The 27,331-nt window shown below is 41.4% G+C and overlaps 1 protein-coding gene across 1 annotated transcript; it reads left to right on the top strand.

The window, feature by feature from the left end:
• Positions 1-1,696: 1,696 nt before the first annotated feature.
• Positions 1,697-25,164, top strand: cog6 (component of oligomeric golgi complex 6). The gene is made up of 19 exons (XM_078284189.1): positions 1,697-1,855; positions 2,139-2,282; positions 2,938-3,009; positions 3,264-3,322; positions 10,624-10,735; positions 11,258-11,340; positions 11,695-11,765; positions 12,970-13,063; positions 15,032-15,160; positions 15,955-16,046; positions 16,967-17,031; positions 17,152-17,243; positions 17,341-17,458; positions 18,769-18,900; positions 19,184-19,351; positions 19,987-20,094; positions 21,755-21,808; positions 22,296-22,375; positions 24,196-25,164. Exons 1-19 carry the CDS (start codon positions 1,721-1,723, stop codon positions 24,341-24,343), a joined length of 1,956 nt encoding a protein of 651 aa, XP_078140315.1. The 5' UTR covers positions 1,697-1,720; the 3' UTR covers positions 24,344-25,164.
• Positions 25,165-27,331: the final 2,167 nt, after the last annotated feature.

Raw genomic sequence — 27,331 nt, 5'->3', positions numbered from 1 at the left:
CTATCATGAATATTATTAATGTGTTTAGATGAGAAATGGCAGAATAGTTTACTTTCTCTGTAGAAGTTTGGTTTAGATTTATATATATATGTATATATATATAGGCTACATTATTGTTTTGGGGTGCAGAATCAGTTTCCCGACAGGTATGGCCACACAGGGCCGCACATCAAGCCCGGGCCAATCCAGTCTGGGAACCACCTCACTAACCACCAGCCAAATATTCCCACTACCTTGATTTTACTGAGCCGAAGGATACACAAAGGAAGCTTTTGCGTGAGTGGAGGCAGCGTTTCGGTCACAGACCCATCAGGCATCAGGTCTGTGACCGAATGGTTGCCTCCACTCATTAAATAATTTATGTTTATGAGTTTTTTCTCATTTTATTGAGCCAATTAAGGGATCAAAATGAACACTGGATGTCAGTGCTGTTTGGTTACACTGACAATGCTCAGAACAGCTGAATTATCTCAATTTTAGAGGATATGAAAGGATGCAATCGCCAATTCCATGGGTATAACAGGAAAGTAATGTAATAAGCAGTGTAATACATTTCTGCTCCCATTTCGCAATGAAATTCCAAGTAATAAGTAATAAATTACTTATTTGTAATAAATAGTAATAAATAAGTAATAAATTACTTATTTGAGATACAAGCCCAACATTGTCACAAAAGGAGTTTTTTGGTGGCTGTTTTATTTTAGAAACCAAGTGGCACAAGAGCTTCTTTGTGTTACGGCGGCAGAATAAAAAGTAAATTTTGCACATTACACATATAATTGATGTTTTCAAAATATAGCCTACTGTATGTCTGCTGCATCTGTTGTGGCAACATAAATAAACTCTAGGCTGAAGACTATTTGCAGTTGTCGTGTCTTCAACACCAATAGCAAGACAGTTTATAAGCATACACGCAAATGCATGACAACAACAAAGAGTGAAAATAGAAACATGCAATTGGGATACAGTGCTCGGAAGTGGGATATTTCCAACAGCACTTGAAGGCAGCATCTCTCTCTCTCTCTCTCTCTCTCTCTCTCTCTCTCTCTCTCTCTCTCTCTCTCTCTCTCTCTCTCTCTCTCTCTCTCTCTCTCCCCGGGTTATGTGGGTACTTTCCTGTGTGAGTGTCTAAGAGGAGAAACTAGGGAGAAAAATATTCCAAGTTCTCCCATCTATGAATTTTAGTCATCCTGGGTCCACTTTAATTTGGAGATCACTTTAAATTATAGTCTCATATCTTGCCAGCTATACCCCAAAGTCCTCTGATAAACTTAATGCTAGGCAGCCGAAGTTAATCTGAAAAAGACACCGACCCAATCTCAGATAAGACTGGTAACAAATGAGCCTATTGTGCTTGTCAAGTCCCTCTCCCTTGTGAGGTATATGATCTATAACCTCTCTCTGCCGGGACAGGCTAAAATGTGTTATTCAGCACTATGATTTGTCACAGTGTTTGGCTCTCCTGTGGGTTGGTATTGGTCTAAAGAGTGAGTGAATTATATATTTTTAAGTGTAACTCTGCGTTGTTTGGTGCTTAGTTTGACATTGTCATCATCATCATCATCATCATCATCATCATCATTATCATCATCATCATCAGACCCCATAGGGAAACCATGTCCCGGAACATTTTATCCTTTTTCTTTGGGATCTACACGGACCTTTATTTCTGACGGACCACACATCTTCCTGAAAGTTTACGTGGAGGTGTTTGTTTACAATGGCTGACAATAGAGTAGAAACATCAACCGATAGCCCTACTGTTATCCAAAATGCAAATGTTTCTTCTCAAGCTAATAACCCGCTGTCAAGGAAGCTTAATAAAATCTTGGAGACGAGGCTTGACAATGACAAGGTAAGAAGGAAGAGTTAGCAGCTACTACCTAGCTAGCTAACATTAGCTCAGTCTGCTAACCTTGTCACAGTTAGCTAGATCTTTCAGCTGTCAAAGTGGTATCGTAACCTAAACCAAGCCATTTTCTAGTCTTTTATTGCTACAAACGATTTATGTGCCGTTCACTGACTGTACTAAAAATGTAATAACGCTAATAGAGGCGTATTCATTCAGCAGGTTGCTGTGCACAGTGTCAGTCAGTGTGAACCCTGCTAACATGAGAATATCATCGTTGTCTTTTCAGGAGATGCTGGAGGCTTTGAAGGCGTTGTCTGTGTTTTTCACCGAGAACAGTTTGCGCACCAGGAGAAATCTTCGGGGTGACATCGAGAGACGAAGCTTGTCAATCAACGAGGAGTTTGCACGGATATTTAAAGATGTAAAAGAGGTAACGTTGTTCTCTCACTTGGCAAGAAAATTCTGTTTTCTCCCCTTTGTTTAAAAATGACACCCATCTGCCTCACTATATTATAACTAGGCAACGGCTCTCTGCAGTGATTTTATTATTTTGTTTAATTGAGGTGGGTGGGGAAGCATTCACTGATTTCACTAATTGAGAGACATTTGAGCAGGCAGGCTTGCATTGTGGTAAAAACCAGAAGTTACCATAAGTTCCCTAGTTCTGACAATGTCTTGGAACAGCTGATCCCATCTAAGCGAATGGTAAGATAGCACTCCAAGCACAGGGAGTGAGGTGCAGTTTTTGTTTTCTTAGAAACCTTTTGTCCAAATCACATCATTCAACGATTTTTTGGTGTTGTCTTGGAAGGCTCTCCGGAGAATCCATCAGCAACAACAATCATAGGACCAACAATTGCAGCAGAGAACTCGAAAACTAGTGCTTCAAGCAGGCAATTTCCCCAAAATTTGTTTGCAACATTATAGGTCTATATTACTCTAACCCAACATGCTGTGATTTACAGTTTTCCTGTTGCACATGGTCTCATTACTATCAGCTCACAAAATCCCAGTGTGAGCATCCCTAGTTACAGAGAGCTGTCTCCAAGTTGCTCATGCTCATGATGTTTTCACCCCTTCTCTAGGAGCTTGAAAGTGTTCATGAGGACGTCCAGGCCATGAGCACATGTTGTGAAGAAATGACCAACAGGTTAAAGGTACTGTCATTGTCCTTGGCTTGCCATTTATTATGCTGTATGGATAATGATTTACAAAAGCTAAACTCTATGTCCATAGCGACAATAAATAGGTTAGTATATCCATGTAAACTAGGTATCACTACAGTATGGATCAAATACATGAATTTAACCTCATCCATTGAATAATTTATGAACTTTTCTTTGAGAATATAATGTGGCCAAGTCATCTATTAAAAGCGCTGTAAATAATCCAATGAACTTTGTTTCAACAGGCTGCCAAGGAGCAAACTCAAGACCTGATAGTGAAAACCAACAAGCTGCAGGGAGAAAAGTGAGTTGATTCGCATGGGGTAATGGAAATTGTATGTGTGTGTGTGTGTGTGTGTGTGTGTTTACAGGCTTGGCCTGGTAACCTCAGATGTGTTTTATTCCACCTTAATAAAAGGTGATCTCATGTTTGACAGTCCGAGACACACAGACTTTTGACTACCTTGTAAAGTAAACAAATTTTAGCCTGTTGCTCAATGAGACACATGCATAACTGACTTGTGTAATCTGTATTATATATTAGGTAAAGGGGATTTTTTGTAAACTTATGTCTAAAACAAATGTACAGTACAGTTTACAAATTTACATTCCCCTTTCAATTACTCATGGATACATGAGTCTAATATGTTGCCAACATAGGAATCAATCGGTGAATTTAATTCACTCTGAGTTACTCAGGATCTGACCGCAACTAAACTGTTACTAAAATGTGAATGTAAAATAAGACCATATGACAGAATTTTTTCGCACTGATCTTTTAAACTGACATTTTAGAAGGTCAGGGACATAATACAGTGTCAATCATTTCATTCATCAACTTTCTCTGAAGATTTGTTTAGGATGGCAACTTAGTTCTTTATTATTTCTAGAAATTTCAAAGAAGTCTCCTACTGCCATTTCACCCTCACTATCCTTTCTTTCCATATCTGTTCCTAGGCTACAAGTCATTTTGAAAATGCATCACATAAGGCACTGATAGGCATCTTCATCAATCCAAAGATAAAAACCATCATTTGACTCTCTGTGGTGTCTCATTTCTCCGTAGAAATTACCTCTTGTTCTATTCAGGCAAGTTGCCAGACAAATAGCACTTGAATCGAAGTGCACAGCAGGAACAACACGATCCACTTTGCAACTGATAGCTTTTATTGCACACATATTGTTTACAAAATGAGACTCGGCTGAATCTGCTAGTGCTTCCTTGTTGTAGGATTTGGTCTGTGTAGGATATCAGCCACAAGTCTTCTCTCAACTGAAGAGACTTTCCCCATATCATAACAACAAAACCATACAACTGCAAACGATCTACTGATAAGGTAAAATAGATGCACGATTAAAGATATGGCCCAAAAAGTTAAAAACGTCGTCATTTTTAAGACCAAATTACTGTACATCTTTGAAATGCAGCTTTCCCATAGAGTCATAAGTTGGAGGTTTGTTGCAGAGCCGGAGTAGCTGGCAAGAAAGTCTTATTTTTGATGTGGGAGTGATGAATGATTCATGAGGTTGATGAATATTTCTCCCGAAGTAGGTTATTTGCATAAGGAGGGCAGCAATCATCATTAATGGAGCTTTATTTGTTTTATTCTTCATTTCCAAGTCCTGTGATTTTGGCCTTGAGATCCACATCAAAGTGGTTCATGTTTGCGCTGAAGTACTCCCTGATCTTACTGAAGCCAGACTAGAACAACTGGAAAGCAGCCAGTGAGTGTGGGTTTTTTTTTTTTTGTGGGGATTTATTGATGCCACATAGAAAGAGACATCAGATATACAGATCCCATATATACCGCTCACCATGTTGAGCTGTCATCAGCGGAGTCTCTCAGATAGTATATTCTTGGTACCGCGTATCTGCAACCCTGGAATACCAATGATTTTGATTGTGATTGAAACCCTGCCAGTAAAATTAATCTTGGTACCATTAATCTATGAATCTGGCTGGGAGTGTGTTGACAAGGATGTGAAAATATACTCTCTTCTCTTGGTTGATAGCTGGGGATTGGGGGGGGGTGGGGTTTTATTAGCATTTGTGGTAGCTATGACCTCAGATGCTCGGTGACCTTGCGAGTTGAGGGTTGGAGGGTGGGGAGTGGGGTGGTGTGGGCGAAGATAATGTAGATTTCTGGCAAAAGAGAATGCTGACAGCTGTGATGTACCATTGGCAATTCCATGCTCCGTTGGCCCAGCTTGAGGACCTCGCTGACAAAAAGGTGACATCTAGATAGAGAGGGAGCGAGATTGAAGAGAAAGGAGATGAGGTGTTAAAGTAAGAGCAGGGAAAGACACCGGTGGGGACGTAGCCCCCAGTGAACACACAGGCAGTAGGGATATGATTAGATACGTGATATGGGGTTCACGGTTCGATACAACAACGATACAATGTAATAAATAGAAGTTCAGTGACAACAAATTATGACTGTGCAGAATTATGTTTATTTCTGAGACACAAATCTTTCTAGCAATAGCGTTGGCTTGCTAGAATGTAAACAACAATTAAAAAATGTTGTTACACAGTGCAAATAATATTAAAATGGATGGAGAGCTTGTGAAGTTGTGAAGGGCAAGCCGTCTCTTTTGTGATTACTACAGAATAATAAAATGTGGCTAATATTGCGATTAATTTTTTTGCCCCATGATATGTATCGTCACATTTTTGAGTTGCGATATATTGAATTTCGATATGTCGTCCCATTCCTATTAGGCAGTGAATTGATACAAGTCATGTTGCTTTGTGCTGGGAGTGATGTTGAAAGTAAGTATTAAGAGGTTCTACATGAGTGTCCTTCTGAGTGTCCCCCGCCTGCCTTATCTTGTCTTTGCATAACTGTCCCATTGGGACCTGCTGTCCGTCAGTGTGACATTTTCATTCGCCGAGCCACAATGTGACCCCCCAGCCAGATGGGATAGTGTCTGCATGCGGGGCTTTGACCTTGTCTTACCAATTTTGTCTCAGAAGAGCTGCCAGGGGAAGAGTACAGCCAAGCTGTCCTCCTTCAGCCACCCACCAGTCAGCCCGTTGCACCACACCACTCAGCTTTCTTGTTCAGGCCTATTTCAGGTCACACAACTCTCTGCAGTCCCAAACCACAGTGTTTTTCCCCCCGTTGACACTTATTATAGCAGCGCTAGATTTGCAGCATAATCTCACATTAGTGTGCTTATAGGGCAGCTCTGTAGAGAGAGTACGGACGTGGTAGTGATTTCCAAAGCTCTGCAGATGCTCCAGTGTGTATTTATCCGGTGGAGCAGGCCTGTCCCGAGCTGTTTGCTATCTTATCTGCCAATGGCACCGTGTCATTTGTCAGCTCTAATGAAATGGAAAGGAACGGTGGATTGCTTTCAATGTGCAAAGGGAAGGTAGGAGAGGCAAGCCAATGAGAGCAGATGACCTGTGTTTGTCCGCTGGCTTTCAGACGTGCTGCTCTTTTGTTTCGTTACATGTAAGGGCTGGCCCCGCTGAAAGAGGCTGTCAGCAAGAACACTTAATAAGTGTTGCCTATTGTTCCATAATGAAACGCGACACTACACACCTGTCCCACACTGTGATCTTTGCATTACCATGTCATGTTATCATGCTGAACAAGTCCAGACATTTCAGAAACAAATGTTTTCCATGGACAACATGACCTCATGAGCAGCCTGTGTTGGGTCGTTGTTGTTGCTCAGCTATTGTTGAACGGCACAGGTCTTTAGAGTAGGTCTACTTGGCTGCATGCCAGGTGTGGAAGGTAGATAAACTCACTAGCCACAGCCAAGATTTACCAGCATTTGGCTAGTGGCGGGCGCTCATTTCCCACCTTGTCAGTGAGGGTGTCATTTTGTCAAACCTATATGGAGAATTGTCAGACATGTAGCCGTGTGTTTTATTCAGATTATTTTTTCCCAAAGTAAAGCAAATGTTATCACTATTACGTCTGTGCGGGTCATTAACGGATCAAGAGCTCTGAAACCCCTGAGAGAATGATCGGGGACTTCAGATCATAAATGACAACCTGTGTAAAATGACACTTGAGCCTCATTAAGGCTCAGCTGGCTGTTAATGAGGGTATGGCTGTGAATATGCCTTTGTGTGTCTGATGTGATTGGCTCCGACTACACTCTATGATCATTGGCGCATGGCTAACTAAGTGCTTTGTGAATGCCAAATTTCCACGCAAGCCTTTGAAATGGCCCCTAATGGATTTTAATGGATAATCGACCCACATGGTTTTCAAGCTATGAAAGGGTTGGTCATTTGGTTTGCCAGCTACAAAGAGCAGTTGTTCTCCTTATGTTTCAGTCTTTCACAGTATCAGTCATTTAGTTTCCGAAATGTGCAAAAATAGAAATGCAGAGAAACAAAGGGTTTAGATCCTTTCATATACTTTTCTAACCTTTTCATGTACCTTTTGCTACCTTTTGTAGAATTTAATTTAGTTATTTTTTAAGGTCGCAAGTTTGAACCTACCATTTTTACATTTAATAACTAGTCAGCTTGCTAAATGTTAGTTGCTGCTGTCTCCAGCTCTCAGTTTTTCATTAACTTGGTGCTGCACTATTAGCCCAGGTCTGTGAGATAATTATCTAGGCAACAGTAATTTCAGTTCAGTTCAGTTTGACAAAGCTGTTTATGAGATTGTGCTGTGTAATATTGTCGAAATGATTTTTGTGCTTGAACAGACAAAATCAATTGGCCTAGTTGGGAAATCTGAGCACACACACACACAAAGACACAGACGCATACCAACACACATTAAGTTTATTAAGTCTATTGTTTCGACCTAGTGCATTAAAATTCATCCTATCATGCAACATGATGTAAGCAACCTATCCAATTTAGCATCAAGCCATGGGACTGCACTCGTCTGGCATTCTGCCACCAACTAAATTGGAGGATCAAGGAAGGCTTACTTCACTGAGTTCATTTTTAGTTTATCGTCTACGCTAGCCCAGAATCCTTGCATACTTGGCTGTTACAGTGTGACGTGGCCCATTTACTGAAGTATGTTGCTTCATTCTGGTATTCGGTAATTGCAGCCTTGACGAGAATGTATCATGTCCTGACAGCCCTGCAGAAAGGGATCCCTTCCTGTTGCTTCCCTGTTTCTGCTCCGTTTGCTCTAGTCTAGCCTCAGCTCCTCCACACTCCTCCTCCTCTCACCTTGTACGGGCGTGTGCGGCCTGTCACTTCGGCTGTGATTTACACCCTGGAGGAACAGGTCGATCACTCCTGGCCTAGACACAGCAACATGAGAAATGGGGAGGGGGGGCGGGGGGGCATCTCTTATCTTGCGGAGGTGATTCTGTAATGAATGGTGACACGGGAGAGAGGTATTCTCTACCGGTGCCGCCATCTCTATGAAGTTCAATATGTCTGTAGAAAGAAGCCTGACTATAGAGGGGACGGGAGTGATGCTGTCAGAAATACAATGCACAATGCCTGTTCAGTTTGCTAGCTTATTAAATGCCTCATGAATAAAACTAGCAGCAATGACAAGTTAAATGTGACAGACAAGATAAGGCTGTAACCTCAGTTTTTATATTTCTTAACACTGACAAGGATCGACAATCATTTTTTATGTACCATGGTGACGGGACATAATGTCGTCATGGTGGCGTCTGCCTGTGTGTAGATATATTGTTGTGAACACAATAACTCAAAAACAATACATGATAGAAACTTCATACTTACATCACAGTTTTCGTCAATAGAGAAGATGATCTGATTAGATTTTTGAGAGAACCTTTCTGCATACTAGTGAGGAAAAACAGATTTTCTTGAGACTGCGATAAGCTATCCTTAATGCTTTAAGATACGGAGTTCATATTAATACCACCCATGTGTTATGTTAAGACAAGTATGTTGACATAGAGATATTCGCTAATTAATGCATTAATTAGTTTAATTAATGACCTCATTAGCACATCTGGTTATGTTTAATACATCATGGTAATTATGGTGGGACATTGGGCCGCTCAAGTGCCTCTTGTTTTAATTTGTCATTATCTCTCAATAGCATGATGTGTTCCCTCTTAATTCATTCACTTCCCATAACGTTCCCTCTTGTCTGTTTTTGATGTTCAGGCTATAATTTTAGTAAGCTTTTGTCCTTCTGTTAACTTTTTCTTATTTGTGCGCAGGGTTGGGTTGTAATGGAACACTTGTAACCATATTATGTATTGCAACTCAAAAAAAATTTAACTATATATTCCGTTACGAAAATAAATGAGAGGATTAGTTCTGGGAATACTTTTAAAGTGAAAGCGAGAAAACTTGGAAGGCCATTTAAAAAGTGGCAGATGTTCTAAACCTTTATAAAATGTGACACAGAAGAAAACCTGAAATATATTTCCTGAACTTTGTAATTTTTCCACGTTTTCTTTTCTGTAGCTTTATACCTCAAATACGGCAGAGTAATCTGAAAGTAACTGAAAGTAATCGGAATACATAAAGAATTTGGGTAATCCCTTTATTACAATTACAGATAACTAGTAACTGTAGTGGAATATATTTTCAAAGTAGCCTACCCAACCCTGTTTGTGCATGGGAAATAAAGCCGGTGGTCCAGGCTAGTTGCTGTTTTTGTATGCAGAGGCGAAATCTCAAGAAGCGTGAAGGTCTTGTCTCTGGGGCTCAGCAGGCTGTACAGAGGAAAACTAAATCAGAGAATCCTGTCACAGATTTACAACCCTTTTCTTTCAGATGGGTGAGCACTGGTAATAGCAGTGTGAGAGAGAGACAATGGTCAGATAATGTTGGGTCCTCTTCATCCACCAAAACAACATGTTGATTTACTGATCTGGCCGTGCCTTCACAGGGAGGAGGAGTATGTAGACTAGGTGGTTTGGGTGGGAAGACGGGGAGAGAGAGAGGCCTCACTGTTGTTCTCCTATCCCATGACAGAGTTCCCTGCTTGACTCGGGCGGTTGCCATGGTCACTATTGTGTTGAGAAACTAATAGTGACACCGATAGTGATCGCCGTGCTGTTATTGATAGTGACAAAACCTGGCCTGTAGCCGGCTTGGTATTATTATTATTTTTCCTCTTTTCTTCCTCTTTTATTTATATTGTGATAGCTGCACATGATATCTTACTCTGTCTATGCTCCCCACCCTGTTATTTCCCTCTCAGATGAATGTAAGCAATAGTGTGTGAGGAGTATGACTGCCACCTACAGTATGGCTTAAAACATTACATCTTGTTGACAATCTACCACCATTTTTTGTGGAGTGAAAGTATACTGTATAACTTTGTTCCAGTTTTCTCTACTGGCAGATTAGTTAGTTAATTTACTTGCAACAAGCAAGAAAACACAAGTGGAGTAATAAAACACAATGATAAAAGCACAATGATAAAACAGAAAGAGAGAGAGAGAGAGAGAAAAACCAATTACGACATGTGAGATAAAAATACCCAAGGGCCTTGAACAGATACAAAACAAATCATGATGACAAGCAAAGACCCAACTGAACTGAACAGAAACTAAATAACAACAAAGCACAATAAATTGGTATACAAAAACCCCAAGTCCATTTATGACAAGTAATGGAAATAGAATAAATAAAATATTGGGAATTTCATACATTTCTCTCCTTCACCTCAGTCACCGCCTGGAGGTCCGAGCCCAGGTAGCCCAGGCTTTCCTCACCAAGTTCCAGCTATCCAACGAGGAGATGGTCACGCTCCGAGGGGCTCGGGACGCTCCCATCACCGAGGTAATTTGCTTAATGACATATAATACCTTATTGATTCCTGTTGGGAAATTCACTTTTCACTCCAACGGCTCATTTTTGACCTTTGTCATATATCATGCTCTCTGACTCTGCCTCTCTCCCTCATCTTCCACGTCTTCGCTGTATACCACCCAATAAAAATGTCTTAAATAATAAAGCTATGAAAAGATAGTGAGCTCCAATGAACTTGAGTAACCACAACATGATGTTTTGGCTCTGTACTCTTTATCAATTTTGAATGTGAAATAACACAATCGCCTAAAGCATACGTACACTGTCAGCTTCAAAATTATTATTTAGTCATATCAGGTGATCAGTTAAAAATGTCACGCAATTTTTTTTATTTTTATTTTTTGCACATGCTGTCCTTGCTCTGGGCTACAAACATATTTTGACCAATTCTGTTAAATTGCGTAGTAATTTTTTTAGTACGTTGTGAAAAAAATCTTTACATGCAGTGAATTCTGGATGTCTGCAACCTATTTTTTTGTTCAATTTTCCCAGGATTTCTTCAAAGCTCTCAGTCGGGTGAAGCACATCCACGAAGATGTGAAGATTCTCTTGCGGACCAACCAGCAAACTGCAGGGTAAGGGCCACATCTAGCCTACATAGTATTATTCTGAGTCTGTGCTCCACTTCAACTGAGACTGTATCTTTTACAGTGTGTCATTTTATTCTCATTGTTATGTTTATGGCGTTTACGTTGGGTTTTTGAAGTGGTTGTGTACGCAGGGATGTGATCAGGAACACAAAGCGTGAGCACGTGCAGGAAAAAACTGTAATCTCCCATCGGAAATGAATAGGTGGAACAGAGAAACGGAAAAACAACCAAAAAAAAAAATCACCTGGTCTGGTATTTGTGTTGCTGTCAGCGCTCTGATACTATGCTACAGATCATGGGTATGTAATGCTTTGGTCTTGGTCTGTGTGCTCTTTCCAGGCTAGAGATCATGGAGCAGATGGCCGTGTTACAGGAGACATCATATGAGCAGCTTTACCGCTGGGCCCAGAGTGAGTAGAGTACACAGACTTAATACCAGCAGCAAGCCATGGGATAAAACCGACTGCACTATGACCCTCTTTGTATAAGGCCTCCATGCAGAGTGTTATCATTAGAGTAGAGTCAGAAAACGAAGTGCTTCTCCTTTCTTTTCAGCAGTGATAGATGGAAGCACAATCCCATCATTATGCAGTGGGATCCGAGTTTTAGTTCTGGTAGTTGTTTTTTTTCCCACAAAGTAGATATTGTTGGATGATGCATGTAGCTGATTTTTGGGACGGGATATAACTAAATAAGAAGTTGTGCTCTCTAAAAAGTAGAGTAATAGGAGATATATATATAATGTAGAGTATTAGGATGCACTAAGATGCATGTGACTGTGACTGACTGACTTGTGACCAAAAGTAACTCAGAAACAAAATATTTCTTCAGCTTTGCTATGTATCTTGTCATTGAAATTAAGATGGAAGCAACCCGTTTAGATCACAGCGCCCTCATTTGTGTAACTGCAGTGTAATTATGCAATAATAAAATATAATATGGGCTAAGTTATGAGTTGTTCTACAGATGCTTATTTTGTAGTTAAATTGCTAAAGGTGGAACCAAATCCAGCAATTTTAATTTTTATTTAGTGTCACTGTGTCAAATTGTAAGCTATTATGCTGCTTTCTACACTGTAAATGTGGCAAAAGTTATACAGATGTTAACATGCAATTTTGATGAAGGGTTGCTTATTTATACAAATTTGGCAGTAGTGTCATATGACAGAACTTTTTCAGATTCACAAAAATATTGCTGCACATATCGGCATGGGGCAATTACCTCAAGCATTAGGAAAAGGCCAGCAGGACTGCTATGTGTTAACCCATTTTCTGTACAGACAACTGATTGGCCGCTACCCTATAAAGTAGTAATGCTCTATGCAGACTGTCTGAAATGTCTTTTTGGATTTTCAGAGGTGTAATTACACTGCATTGACTGAGACCTTTTGGTAATAGCTCATGGAACAAATATGATTGAAATATCTTCTTGTTGCAAAATGGTAATGTCCTTACTAAGAGGGCAGGCATGGTTGAAAAAACATTCAGCAACACTGAATGGAGCTTTTTAGTAATAACACAAGCATAGTAACCAGAAAGACCTTGACTTGACTTGTTGAGTGTTCTACTCTTATAGGGACATTTTTCTTGTCCTACCTCCTTTCTTTCTGCACAGACGAATGCCGAGGACTGACCCAAGAGACCTGTGACATCAGTCCTGTGTTGAGTCAAGCCATGGAAGCCTTACAGGACCGGCCTGTCCTTTACAAGTAACACAAACACACACACACACAGCCACTAATTTATCTAAATACTACATGGTCTTTCCCTCCATTTATCACCTCTCATGTTGTTCAGTGACCCCATTCCATCCAAGTAGAAGTCATCCAGCGTAGCAGAAGATGTTTCTGAATGTAACAAATTCAAAGGATCAGTGGGACCATCTGTTGTGCAAACTTTTCATTGGGAATTTATAATAACAGTAGAGAAATCTAGGGTCAGGTTGCTGTAAATGCTTTTCAACCACTTCTGTTTACTGGATAATTGCCAGACAGCTAAATTACTTCACTGATATTCATGACAGGGTCAGAAATTAGCCGGGGCTCGGAGCAAAAATGGCCTTGAAAGTTCATGAATGCCCATGAAATTAGAAATTAGGGGTTAAAAAAACGCCCCTGATAATTATGAGTACCTTTTTTTGTTTTTCCATTTCACACTGTTCACATTTTTTGCATCAAGTTGTCAGTTTTTCACGTGTGAATGCGACTATTGTTCCCCGTGTGCCACCATGTGTGATTTGTGGGAGCCTTTGACCGGTGGATTCTTTCCACTGTTTTCATGGTGGGAGAAATGGAGCGGTTTTTGATCAGAAAACAACCGAGTACACAGCCTGAAGCAGTAGAAAATGTTGGCACCACGCAGCCAGCAGTAGAAGAGAAAGCAGACCCCACACAAACTGCTGCGTCAACAAAACATAAAACAACCAGTATCGTAAAAAAAAAGTGAAAGATGGACTGTTTGGGCACAGAGAGAGGAAAATGGCACCATCCTCCTCTGTAAGACCTGCTGCCAGTCTCCAGTATATAATGACTTAAAACAAAACAAATCTCACGGGTACAAATTGAGTGCAGTGCAAATATATTATTTCAGAATTCAATAAAATCACCCCCAGAAAGGACCAGAATACCTCTAAAATGCAGATTAATGGGGCAAAAAGTGCCCTCTGGAAAAAAAAAATCTTACCTTTATTCATTATGAATATTGAGAATTTATAATGTAATTTTCTATATCAGAGACATTGAATTTGACTCATTCCAACTGCTGATTCTTGTCCCATGTAGAGGACACTACTGTCCCTGTTAAATACCAAGAAATGTGGTATACATTGCAACCGTTGTCAGCAGCTACTTCCTCGATTGACCTTGTCTGGCATTGTTGTTTTGTTATGAATCCTCATTCAGCTCAGATCTTCTTGAGATTTGTGTTTATAAACAAAGGGTTTGTCATTCTGCTGGTGGTTTCTGAACACATGCAGCATTATGTACCATTTGGTCAAGTGCTTTGAAATCCTTGAAGTATATATAAACCAGTACAGCAAATACCCTTTCTTCTTTTATTTTCAGTGTGTGAGGCAAGCGCTGGCTGGAGCAGTGAAATACATAATGAAAAGCATTTGGATCTCAGTATCTATGAAAATAATTTATGCCCTCCAGTACCCTCCAGAAATTAATTTGCACTCAATTAGAGTGTAGGAATAGATATGACTCGCAGATTCCCCGAAGCTCAGTGTGAATTTACAACTTACAAAGGCACAGAGGTTAGTTTCACACGTTCACCCCATCAGTGTCACCTTCTTTAACCTTAAGATGTGTGTTTTCACTGCGAACCCTCCCTCTGTCTGTCCCCCGCGTTCTTGGACATGCACCTGTCTCAGTGCCCAGAAAGTGTCCAAGGTCATGGGGCTGGCTGGGGATGTTGAGGCTGAGAGCCTGGAGACCAGAGTTCCTGCAATCTCTCTTCAACAGCGTCTACTGTTTAGTCTGACACAGAGCTTGCCACCGCCAAGTAATCAAAACAACCCCAGACTTCTTCCTTTTGGAAATGCTGCCGGCATTGTTGGTGTACTTCTGCGACTGACCTCCGACACACACTGACTGCACGAAAACATTGTGGCCGCTGTCTTCTTCACACGTGTTTCCGGTGTCGAATGTTCCCGTCTTTCTGTTACGTTTGGTCAGGTACACTCTAGATGAGTTCGGGACCGCGCGCAGGTGTGCTGTGGTCCGAGGCTTCATCGACGCCCTCACCAGGGGCGGGCCGGGAGGAACGCCGCGCCCCATTGAGATGCATTCCCATGACCCTATGAGGTACCTGTCCATTCACATGTTTAATGAAGTGAAGCATTCGTCGTCAAATCCCATTTCCAAAGAAAACAGCATTTTTTTAAAAACGTAATAAAACTCAAGCTTGTAAATGTCAGTTGCTGTTTTGTTTGCACTTGTGAAAACATAAAACAAATTATTAAAGATGTAAGCACAAGCCCTGTTGTGTGATTACAAATCTCTTGTCTCTTTAACAGTTAAGGAAATCATGCATGTCCAGGCTGAATTAGTGTAAAGCGCCTGAACTGTGAACCATAAATCAATCGCAAGGTCCTTTGGCAAAGTAAAAAAAAAAAAAACTCCCACACCTCCTGGGAACCTTAACTTTTTAGATTGGATTCAAAGAAAGGCTCATTTACCCATATATAGTCACGGGGCGTCCGAGGAGTCTGTCTCCGTCTCCTGCTGCACCTCGTATTCTTCCCCATCTGCCCAGGAGCCAAATGAGAGTTTTTCTCGGAATACCAGCCTTGTGTGGAACAGAAAATCACCTCCGCTTTGTAGGAGGCATCGGCAGTTCTGAGAACATCAAGTTCTTTCCCACCTGCCTATGGCCACACACACACACACATGCACACAATAATTCAAGTTAACCTTGCTGTTTTCTGCCGTTATATAACATCAAAAGCAGTGTTTGCGTGTTTGTGTTTGTGTCTGCGTGTGTGAGCGGAGTGAAATACGATGACCCATGCTTCAGCCTAGCTGTGGTTGCAATGCTGTATGGTTAGCCCTTTGGTTGGCCCCTGGGTGACACTTTATATGTTGTGTCACCCGTTTAGGTATGTTGGGGACATGCTGGCCTGGCTGCACCAAGCCACTGCCTCTGAGAAGGAACATCTAGAGGCTCTGCTGAAACAAGTCACTCTGCAAGGTATGACTTTTCCTACACCAACAACAAAGAGTGTAGTTCTCCACTATCTGTGCTTCAGCCCAGACTCCAGGCCTTGAATTATGAAGGGTGCGATCACACCTACAGTTTGTTTTCTTTGGTCCAAACCACAGTGGAAAAGTTTACTTTGTTGCATTTTTTTTTAATTTGATTTGTTTAGGTTCCCACTGCCCAGTTACAAGCGGACCAGGGCTTGTAAACAAAAGTCACATGGACTCACAAGTAGCTTGTTTATTGGACAGAGTTTTGGTAACCTGTCATCCCGTGAGGTTTGAGATTTTGGCAACAGGGAGAGAGTCTAAAAAAAACTGATTCCAGTCTCTTCAGCTAAGCCTGATGGACTTGTCTGCGCTCTTTGTCCTTCTTCACCTTCTCTGGTATTCATACCAAGAATGAAGAGATAGCTAAATAGGAGTATCAGTTGAAACTGTGGTTTGCCCTTGATTCATTTTGTTATGCTAGGCTTTCCAAGAATGCGTAACTGCTGGCTATGAGATGCCAACATTCACTTCTTTATACCCATAAAACCTTGAGTGTTAGGGTCGTTTCCTGTAGTTGATTCAGATTATGTTCTCACTTCTAATGAACTGAGTTCGATGGTATTGTTCTCACCTGCGAAGTAACGAACCAAAAGAGTAAATGCTCCAGAGTTAGAATAAACCGCTCCAAACAAGCTTGGTGTGAAGATGAAGACAGGAATAAATTAGGAATGCTGTGGCACCATATGATTTGGAGGATGCCCAATGAGTGTGGTACATGCATAATTACCTCTGTTCAAATAGAGGATAATTGTTACATTTCATACTGTGTACATTCATACTGTGTTCACGATGCGCTCAAAACAGTTCAGGTTTTGAATCTCCAATAGCCTTGACTGTGTGTGTGTCTTCCTCAAACCTTAGGTGTGGAAGAGAACATGCAGGAGGTGGTGGGACACATCACTGAGGGCGTCTGCAGGCCGCTAAAAGTGAGTATCTGAATAAATTTAGATCCATTTAAGAATCTCTGACCAGCTGTCTAGATAACATGTACTGCATTTTGTCATATTTTTGGCATATACTCAGTGTGTTATGGATCTGTCCCTCAGGTTAGGATAGAGCAGGTCATTGTGGCCGAGCCAGGTGCCGTCCTGCTTTACAAGCTCTCCAACCTGCTTAAGTTCTACCACCACACCATCAGGTATTATAGCTTGTTCAGTTTTGTAACATAAGAGTAACTCATTTGTTTTACCCATTCATATGACGTTGACTTATCCCCCTCTATGATCTTTGCCCAGTTCCATCATTGGGACCAGTGTGGCCACCTTGCTCATCACTATTGAAGAAATGCACATCCTTAGCAAAAAGATGTTCTTCAATAGCTTGAGTCTTCATGCAAGCAGACTCATGGACAAGGTATGAGCACGTTATGACTATTGTTTGTATAATCAAAAAAAAAAAAATTCTTGTTTGTTGCAGCTCTCCTGTCCACATGATGTCAGTTACCTATGGTGTTTATTTTGAGATTAAGTTGGTTGCTTATATGTATGGTGCTCTTTCTAAAGCGACTTACAATGTGTACATCAATAGAACACACTTCAATTCCTAGATCACCAAAAAATAGAAGCAATGAGTGCAAAGGTCAGAGCCTTAGTGCACATACAATATTCCTGTGACCATAGAACGACCGTGTAAGAGTGAAAGCTAGGAAGACAAATACAATGGGCTAAGAGAGAGATGGAAGCGATTTTTTTTTAGATAAACATGGTTCACTATGTTCTTTCATAAAAACTGTTAAATGACGGTGCAGAAGTTCAGTATTGTACCCTGTGGACACACACTGTGTACTTCAGCTCTGCTTCGAAACCCTCAAAGACAACAAGGCTATTTCTGAAGCACTTGTGCTTGTAAACATTGTTTGGCCTGCTGGCCACAGTAGCATCATGGCGCAAGCTGTCAAAAAACAACCAGCCTTGTTACCAGTTCCTTAAATTGGCTTCCAAATACACCTCAGCACGAGCACGAGCCCTTCGACATAACACGCTGGCTGTCTCCTGATCAATAGTAGTAACAAGAATTATCCCCCATAGCTTGGTGTTAATCAAATCGGAGGCCCTCAGGGTTTTAGTGTCAATTCCAGCTAATGGCAGGAACACGGCCTTCTCATAATCTGCTCTATTAGGTGGCCAAAGGTGGCTGGGCCCAGTTCTGTGATGTGTGTTCAGGGGGCAGTGAAATGAAAACCCTCTTCATTAAAAACTCTGTTCAGTCTGTGAACAATCTGAGGCTCACACTAGCAGCAGACAGTTGGAAGTTGCATGTTTGGCCTAACATGCTCCTCATTAAAGGTATTTGTTAATGATTACCTCTGCTAAGGAGGTTATGTTTTCGGTGCCGTTTGTCTGTTTGTTTGTCTGTTAGCAGGATTATGGAAAAACTACTGGCCCCATTTTCATGAAACTTTGTGGAAGGTTGTTGCATGGGCCAAGGAAGAACCCATTACATTTTGGAGCGGATCCGGATCCGACTCACGAACAAGCAATAATAGCACGAACCTTGGCGGAGGTCTGCGCTCTCCGAGTGCCCTTCTAGTTTGATTATGTTATGAGGACCGCCTGTCCGGGTGAAGACTATAGATTACTTGATTGAAATGGGTAACCTCTGCAAGAATAACTTCACTCTTTCGCTCAATGGGCTACACCTTGTCCTCCTGTGTGCCTGGGCAGGTGGAGCTGCCACCTCCAGACCTGGGTCCTACAACCTCCCTCACCCAGACCCTGTCCCTGCTCCGGGAGGTGTTGGCCTCCCACGACTCCTCTGTGGTTCCTCTGGATGCCCGGCAAGCTGACTTCGCCCAGGTAAACACATGTTTACACAATAAGGTCAGGGTGGGACAAAAAAGGTTTACTCTCCTGCCCTTTATTGCCAAATTCTAACCGGTTAGTGTTCGTGTAAACTTTAATCTATAGGCGACAAGTATGTTAATCTTGAAAAATGAATAAGAAAGGAGCGCTACTAGGATCTGAGGTAGTAGACGTGACTGGCAAGGAATATCCCTAGTATATTTTTTAGGCATAAGTATGTTAATATTTGTTCTCCCCACCTGTTCACCTGTCTTTCCTCTGCGCTCCTCTCTCCCAGGTATTGTCTTGTATCTTGGATCCCCTCCTCCAGCTGTGCACTGTGTCGGCCAGTAACCTTGGCACGGCTGACATGGCTACCTACATGGTCAACTCGCTCTATGTGATGAAGACGACACTGGCCCTCTTTGAGTTCACTGACAAGAGGCTGGAGATGCTGGAGTTCCAGGTATTGCCCATCTACAGCATATCTTTTGTTATTTTTCTTTTATTGTTAACAACAGTCCACGCAGTAATAAGGAACTGACATTATGTTTCACATGTTTTTTGGTATCTATTTATATTTAATTCAATTGCAGTTAGCCAATGGCATTCCTTCCCCGAACTCTATAGCTTAAATCTAATAATAATGCTCTTCACCTTCTGCAAGTAGGACATGACAAATTGAATTATGAAACACTTTTCATGTTATCTAACATGAACACTTGGAGTGTTCAGTCACCACGTTGTTTGTGCATGGGGTTATTGTGTATTAAAGTTAATTATTCTGATTCCTTTCATTGAAGCCCACAGAGCCCAAATCTTTTATTAAAAAGGTTAAATTGCTGTGCCATAGATAAGAGTCATAAGAGTGTCATGTATTGTTGCTCATGCTCAAAAGCACCGTCTATCCCCCTATTTTTAGCACATCTTTTGTAATTGAGCACCACAACAGCTCCTATGGAAGTTCCATTATCAATAGCACAGTGCTTCTCCATTACCACAAGTACCATTGGTTGACAATGCAAGCTTGAATTGGATTCTGAGCCACTCTTTCTCCCCCCCCCCCCCCCCCCCCCCCCCCCCTCCCTCCGCATTTCCTAGATTGAGGCTCACCTCGACACTCTGATCAACGAGCAGGCGTCCTACGTGCTGACCAGAGCCGGACTGAGTTACATCTACAGCTGTGTCCAGCAGCATACTGCCGAACAGGTCTCACGTGACACACACACACACACACACACACTCGCCCACACCCTCACACACTCTTACACACACTCGTACTCGCTCACGTGAAGCCACAGAACTGTGGATTTAGTCGCTTTTCTCACATCTCTCCTGTCAGGCTCTCTAATGGTCCCCCTTTTATATTTTACTGGCACAGGCAGTATTATTTACACTACCTCTCTGGTCTTTACAATAGCTATTGCTATGGTTACCACATGACCAATGCCTTTATTAGGCATAATAGCATTTCTGTCAGATTTTCATATGAGAGAGAGAGATGGAGGTAGACAAATCATATTATGTTCTATTAAAATATATTAGCTTTTACAGCAGTTGTCTTCTGCAGATGAAAGAGCCGATGCCCCTGAGGTTTCCTGCTACCCGTGCCTCTCCCATTTTAACACACTCTGCTATTGGGCTGACTGAGACCCATAGTTGTGGTTTAGCAAGTGAGCCTTGGAACTCCGGGTCGTGTTAGGACACACCACACCCTGCTACTGCTGCAGCGCAACGCAAAGCTGGATCAAGATCTGTCATTCTTTAAGCAGACTTCTCCTCTCCTCGGGTGCCCTTTCTTATTCTCCGTCTTTGTTTTGCTCATCTCCTCTGTTTGTTGTGTGGGTTTCCCTCAAATAGTATTTTGTCTCCAGTTTGAAGGGAGGTTTTCTTGGCTTAAGACATGTAATTCTGTTTTCAGGTCTAGGCCTATTTTCCCTGTAACGGTTTAACTTCTTATCCCTGTGATCCAGGACAGACTAAGATAAACAGCTCTCACCTAAAGCTAGAAGCAAGAGAACAGTGGTTGAAAAATACTGTTCCACCGGCCAGGAACTAGAAGCTTATTTTGTAGACTCATTGTATGTTTGTTAATGTGCCTATATCCCTGTGAAATCACTCTAGGTACTGCGCTGTTGCTTTGACCTTTGAACTCCCTACTATTGGTTGCTTCTAATGTTGGCAATTTAGGCATTTAAGATTGACTTAATGTAGTTGCTCTGGGTAGTCTGTCAGCTAAGTGCCTTAAATGTAACTGCAGTCATGTTCACAAAGACAGCCTCCTATTTACTGTCCACAATTTTTATCTCGCTAACATCAAGAGTTTTAGCTCTTTTGTTTCCATCTTTTGGGAGGGAATGTTCACAAATCAAGACTGACCTGTCCAAGAGCATAGCATTCACAACATGTGAATGCATTTTTAGGGTGATTTTTTTTTTCCCTTAAATATATTAAGAAAGTGTCATTTTCCTGTTTGTTTAGTCTAAAGCACCTTTTTGTCTCATGAAGGGTTGGTTGGGGTGAGACTGTTGCTGCAGATTAGCATAATAGGCTTACAGGAGGGGAGTTTTCGTTTACTTTTTCTTCAAAAAAAGAGAAGACTATAAACCTAAGTGCCCCAGAAGGACTGTCATTCATTCATTCATTCAGTCATTACTGTGTGCCTGCCTTCATCATTTTTTTAGCAACCACTGAAGGCAATGCAGACAGGCAACACTGGGAGAAACACTCTCAGTGCAGACCTGAGTGAATGAATGACCTCGGCCACTTAACCTTTGTAAGGTTTTGTGATTCACCATCATTGCTGTTCCAATGCTGTGACCCTGAGATGCACTCTAAACTGATGTTCTCTTTTTTTTTCACATCCCAGGGCCCAATATCCAACCTCCCCAGTATGGATAGCTCTTCTCTGAAAGCGGCGATGGTGAGTTACATTGCATGTATTAAAATTCTTGAGGTGAACTTTTGCATGAACTATTCCTTTAATGAAGCAACTTCCCTAAGGGGTTTAATAAAGAAATTTGTTTTTTAGCCAAATATAAATAGTGAAGTTGAAGCCTATGTGTGAATTTCTTTCCAAAGTCTTTGCCTTTCCATCAAGGAAAAGGGCGGCTACTTTAAAGAATCTAAAATATAAGATAGTTTTGATTTGTTTGTCACTTTTTTGGTCACTGCATAATTCCATTTGTGTTATTTCGTAGTTTTGTGAAAAATAGTAAAAATAAAGAAAAATGCATGTGTCCAAACATTTGACTGGTACTGTATTCCTTTAATGAAGCAAATTTCCCTACGGATTTAATAAAGCATCATATATTATTGCATAATTATTAGTGTCACTTCACCCGTCACCCACTCTAACCTTTGCTGTCATCTCTCTTGTACACACACACACACACACACACACACACCAGGTCCAGTTCGATAGGTACTTGTCGTCACCCGACACCCTTGTGATGCCGCAGCTCAACTTCCTGCTCAGCGCAGCCATCAAGTGAGTTCCTGTTCGGGGGAAAAATAGCTTGCATACAATGTTCGGGTTTCAAGCGAAATGTTTACTGCGGCGCGTAGTGTTTCAACAGGGTAAAGAGCGCATTGAAAGTAATAAAAATAGGCTGGGAGGCTTGACCCATTAATGTTCAATACCCATTAGGTTCCTAGATGTAATACGACCATTACTACATTCCAAACAAAACACTTCACTAAACGCGCGGTGAGTTTGGATGCTAAATTGATAAAGCCACCAACACATTCAGAGAGTGCTGGGGCAGGGCTGCATGTATTTGTCTTACTGATCAGAAAATGCACATGCTTTTAGCTCGGTCTGGCTGCTGCATTGGAGGGCTCTCTCTGTGAGTCACGTTTACTGGGAAGCGCAGCAGGCTTGAGGAGCACTCTCTGTACCTCAGGTTAATGTTCTCTATTAATGGACATGGGAGGACTGATGGGCAGGACGCCATTAATTAGCTTCTGGTCCATTTCTCACTCTCGCTCGTTCCCTGAAATCATTCCTCCTCTCTTTCTTTCTCTCTTTCCCTCCCTCTATCTCTCTCTCTCTGTCTCTACTCACGTAAATACACAAAAACACCCGTAAGCGCGCTGAAAAGACACTCCTGGAGCGTACAAATAATGGAGATCTACTTTTAGACTCCCTGCGTTTCACATTTCATGTTAGTGCAGTTGGTGGAGTAAGGTGATGTAGATAGAGACAGCGCTGTGGTTCTGTGTCCTCTGTGGGCCAATTAAAAAGATGGATCTCAAGAGCCTGAGCGGGATACAACCGAGGTGCTCCCAGTGTGTCCTTGAGTCCTCTCACAGGGCTCTTCAGTCCGGCTATTCCATACTCCACTCGCACTCCACTGTGAGGAATAGGCATATTATGTCTGTGACGTAATGTTACATGGTCAGTTTGTTTGCACTAAAACATGGAAGCTAAGTTATATAAGAAAATGCAGTTATAAAATAAAGTGATAAGCAAAACAGAAAGAAGAGCTGCAGTTGCTAATTTGTGCAGGTGAGATTAAAAAAACAACTCCTCTAAGGGACTTATGAAACATTTTTGCCTCAAAATCAAAATGAACAAAACAACAACAAAAAATCAGGATGACAAGCAAAGGCACAACTGGATTGTATAACAGAATCGAACTGACAATAAAAACAACATGGTGGATAACTGTAGATTTTCTTCCATAAATCCATAAAATAACAAATAATATGGCACTCTGCATTTTTAGATGAAAAAAAAACAGTAAGAATATTATGATTACGGGGAAAATTCCTCTCATTTGAGGATTTTTTTTTATATTTACTCTGCATTTTTAGATCAAATGAACAGTAGAAAACATGATTGGGGGGAAATTCTTCTCATCTGAGGACATTTTTAGATTTACTCTGCAGTTTTAGATCAAATGAACCGTATGAATTATAATTAGGAAAACCTTTCCTCTCTGAAACAGTTAGTGTTGTTGAGGCTGACACCTGATGCTTGCTTACTACTGCTGCCATGTGTGTCCATAGATGGCAGTGTGCACCACATACTGCCACTCATTGTTTTGACACAGCGGGGGCACACAATGGTCAATGAACAAAAAAAAAAAAATGTAATTAGGACAAATTCTTACAGTTGGCTGTCATGGCTGACTTGTTTCAGCCCTTGGTTGGTGACTAATTACAACATTGCTCTGCTTTTCTGAGTTAGACCAGATAAGTGGGTACTTAAAAAAAGCCCATTCATCCCTTTTGCTTCATAATTTTTTTATTTTTGTTTTCTTGTCAGACAAATCTATTAGTGTGTTATTGCCTCTGTTTGTGCAGGGAGCAGATTTTCAGACAGTCGACTGAGCTGGTGTGCAGAGCCTATGGAGAGGTCTACACAGCGGTGAGCAGCCCAGCCAACGGATACAAGGAGGCAGAGACCCTGGTGCCCCGATCGCCCCAGCAGGTCCAGACCCTGCTGTCCTGAGTGAGAGAGAGAGCGAGAGAGAGAGAGAGATGCTTATTTCCCCACCTGGTTTATCTCAAAACACTGGGCAAGCGAGTGCCAACCTTAGACAGTGTGCAGGTTACTAAAAAGGCCATGCAATGTATTTGTATAATAGCACAAATGTATATTAAAGTAGACAGAAGCAACACATGGCACTCTTGTGGATTAAGAAAAAAAAAAAAAAGTGAAGTTCGTAGGTGCTTTTTGGAAACAGGAACCAGATCTGTAGCAAACAACTGAGATACTAAGATTGAAAGCCTCCAGTGAGAAGAAAATAAACTCTTGAGCTGTATCCACAAGTGTCCAAGGCACTTTGAATCCAGTAAGGAGGGAAGAGAGTTAAAGCTTTGAATCTAAAAAAGCCTTTTATTGTCATGGCTCAGAACCAACGGAGCCCTAAGGTCTTCATCAGGGCGAGATTTATTATTTATTATTGGATTTACATGTATATTAAAGCGGTTGTAATTATCGTATGGCTCATCTAAGCGGGGTTCTTTGGGGGATATGTGGGCTTGCTCGGCGACCTCAGAGAGAGACATGCCTCTTTATGGAGGCTGGTGTGTGCCAGGAGGGAGAGAACATTATATACATGATCCATTTACTTTCACTGCTGCAGGCACTGTTTTTCTCTCTGTACAGTACATATGTCTTTCTCATTCCCTTTTTCTCTATTTTTTTTTTTTTTTTTACAACAAGAGCCTTCTCCGCCTTTACTGGGGTCCATAATTGTACAATTGTACACAGCGATGTCTTTTATCGAACATCTTGAAAGTTCTATATAAAGTACACACTCAACTGAAGAGGCTTGTCTTATTTTTTTTTTTCCGTGACGAAAAATGATGTTCAAGGGAAATTCAGCCGTGATGCCATGAAGAACCCAAACAGCTTCAGAAGAAACTTAAAGAGACTAAGCCGTTTTTAGATCATAGGGATAAAATGGAAAATCACTCTTACTGTCTGCTTTGGCTTTGCAATAAATGTCAACCGGGCTTATTGAGATGAACAAGACAAGACCATAATGACATTAGATTTGGCCATTTAGTATAAATTCTACCTTAAAATGAATCTTGGTCATTTAAAACACATTATGCTGAATGGTGTGTCAGGAGTAGGAAAAGTGCTTTTGTCATGAGCAATGCGATAAGAACCCATAGTCATTTTTGAATCTTAATGAGTATAGACGTATGAATTGATTTTCAACAACAGAAGTATTTAGATAACAATGTGCCTTGTGTCTTAAATGATCCGTCCTGAGGTGGGAACCGATAACCCAGCTGGAAAATTGTCGGCTATGTAACATACTATCTTATTTTTTCAATTTAAAATGGTGTTTTCGTATATATATCACGTCTTATTTCTCTAGATAATGCAGTGGTCATGGGGGATAAACGCACTTATGCTTCGGCTATCGTCGTACTCATTTGAAATTAAGCTTTTGCTTGGATGACACGACGAGGCCTTGGATCCACAAGGACCATTTTGGGTTAAAATGAGTTTAAATCTACAGTACTTTGTACCAAAAGTCCAGTGGAAAAATGAGTTTGGACGACTAAACATAATATTTCAGTGTGTTTTGGCTGTCTTGTATGGTTTGTCGAAAGGTTCTTTTTGCCTTTTTGGCTAAAATCCATTGACACATCAATTTGTTCTGCCACATAATCTCAAATTTAAAATAGGATCAGCCTGTGAGTTGTTTTTAAATACATGTACAGTAGATCCCATTAGCACTGTGTTTATCTCATTCAGCTTTCTCAGAGTAAACGCCACAACACTGGCCGGTTATCACATGACCCCGTACAATGAGATATCAGTGAATATTTGACACCACCCACCCTACATAACCCTCAATAAAGCAGCAGTAAAACAATACAGATAAGTGAATATCGATCTGAGATGTTGTTATGGTCTCTGCCCTGAGAGGCAGCATTTCATTTCTGCTATCTGACATCGAGGTTCGTAGTAGCGGGCCGGCTTCTTGGCAGCACTACCAGCCCCGACTCCCAGGATTTCCCCAGTTCACCGGATGTTGCTCGGATATCATTGGCCAGGACATTGAGTACTGGGAATAAATGGAATACCACAAAGTTCAGCATCTGGAAGGCTGTCTTAAGTCCTTTAAATAGATCGGCCCTCTGTTCCAGTCTCGCTCTGCTCCAGTCGAACACCAACAAACTGGATTCCTTAGTGTTTTGTACTTCTGCAGAGAAAATGGGATGATTTTTTAATTCTTGGAAAGCAGTGATTATTGAGTAACACTGTCCATGTGTAACAGTATACAGTTGTACATACGGTCTGTGTGAGTACATGTGGGCCTACGCGCCACGGCACGTGACGGCTCTTTCCTGCCGGCGGCTACATTAATGAGCCAGCAGATGTGAAAGGTGATCGAGTCACCACTTAGAGGCAGGTAGCGGCGAGCGGGGTGGCAAACATTCATCCAATCATCCGCTCCATATGACGGCGGTCACCAAGCTTTTGCCCGCTGAAGCGTGAGGCCGGCAGGAATCTAGGTTAAAGGATAATACCGCCGTTATTGAGTCTTTTTTTTCATCCCCCCACTCCAGTGGCGAGTGATAAATGTCTATGAACAGCTGACAAATTGAGTTTTATCTATTGCCTGAGCAGAAACTTTGAATTGGAACAAATGTAGCAGTCACAGTTTCTTTTCTCGCACCCTTGCTGAACTGATGCTGCTCTTTTGTTCCATCCCAACAAGGAATTGTTTAGAAGTGTTTTTGCTCTCTCACTCCGAGGTGAATCATCATCTCCTCAAAGAATGATTTGGTAACTTGTTGGATGAGAAACACTAGAGTTTTCTGTTACGCTGTAGTGATTTGGTTCAACTGTATTACATTGAAGAAACTATTGTCTGCAGTCGTTATGCAGGACGGATGCAGGATGAAGGGCTACTCTTACAATTGCTATCTAAAGAAATTATTTCCTTTATCAGTTGTGGTAATAATGTTG

This window comes from Centroberyx gerrardi, chromosome 6 (assembly GCF_048128805.1).
Source record: "Centroberyx gerrardi isolate f3 chromosome 6, fCenGer3.hap1.cur.20231027, whole genome shotgun sequence".
Classification (NCBI taxonomy): domain Eukaryota; kingdom Metazoa; phylum Chordata; class Actinopteri; order Beryciformes; family Berycidae; genus Centroberyx; species Centroberyx gerrardi.
The sequence above is the reverse complement of the archived record's forward strand: the minus strand, read 5'-3'. Positions and strand labels throughout refer to the sequence as shown.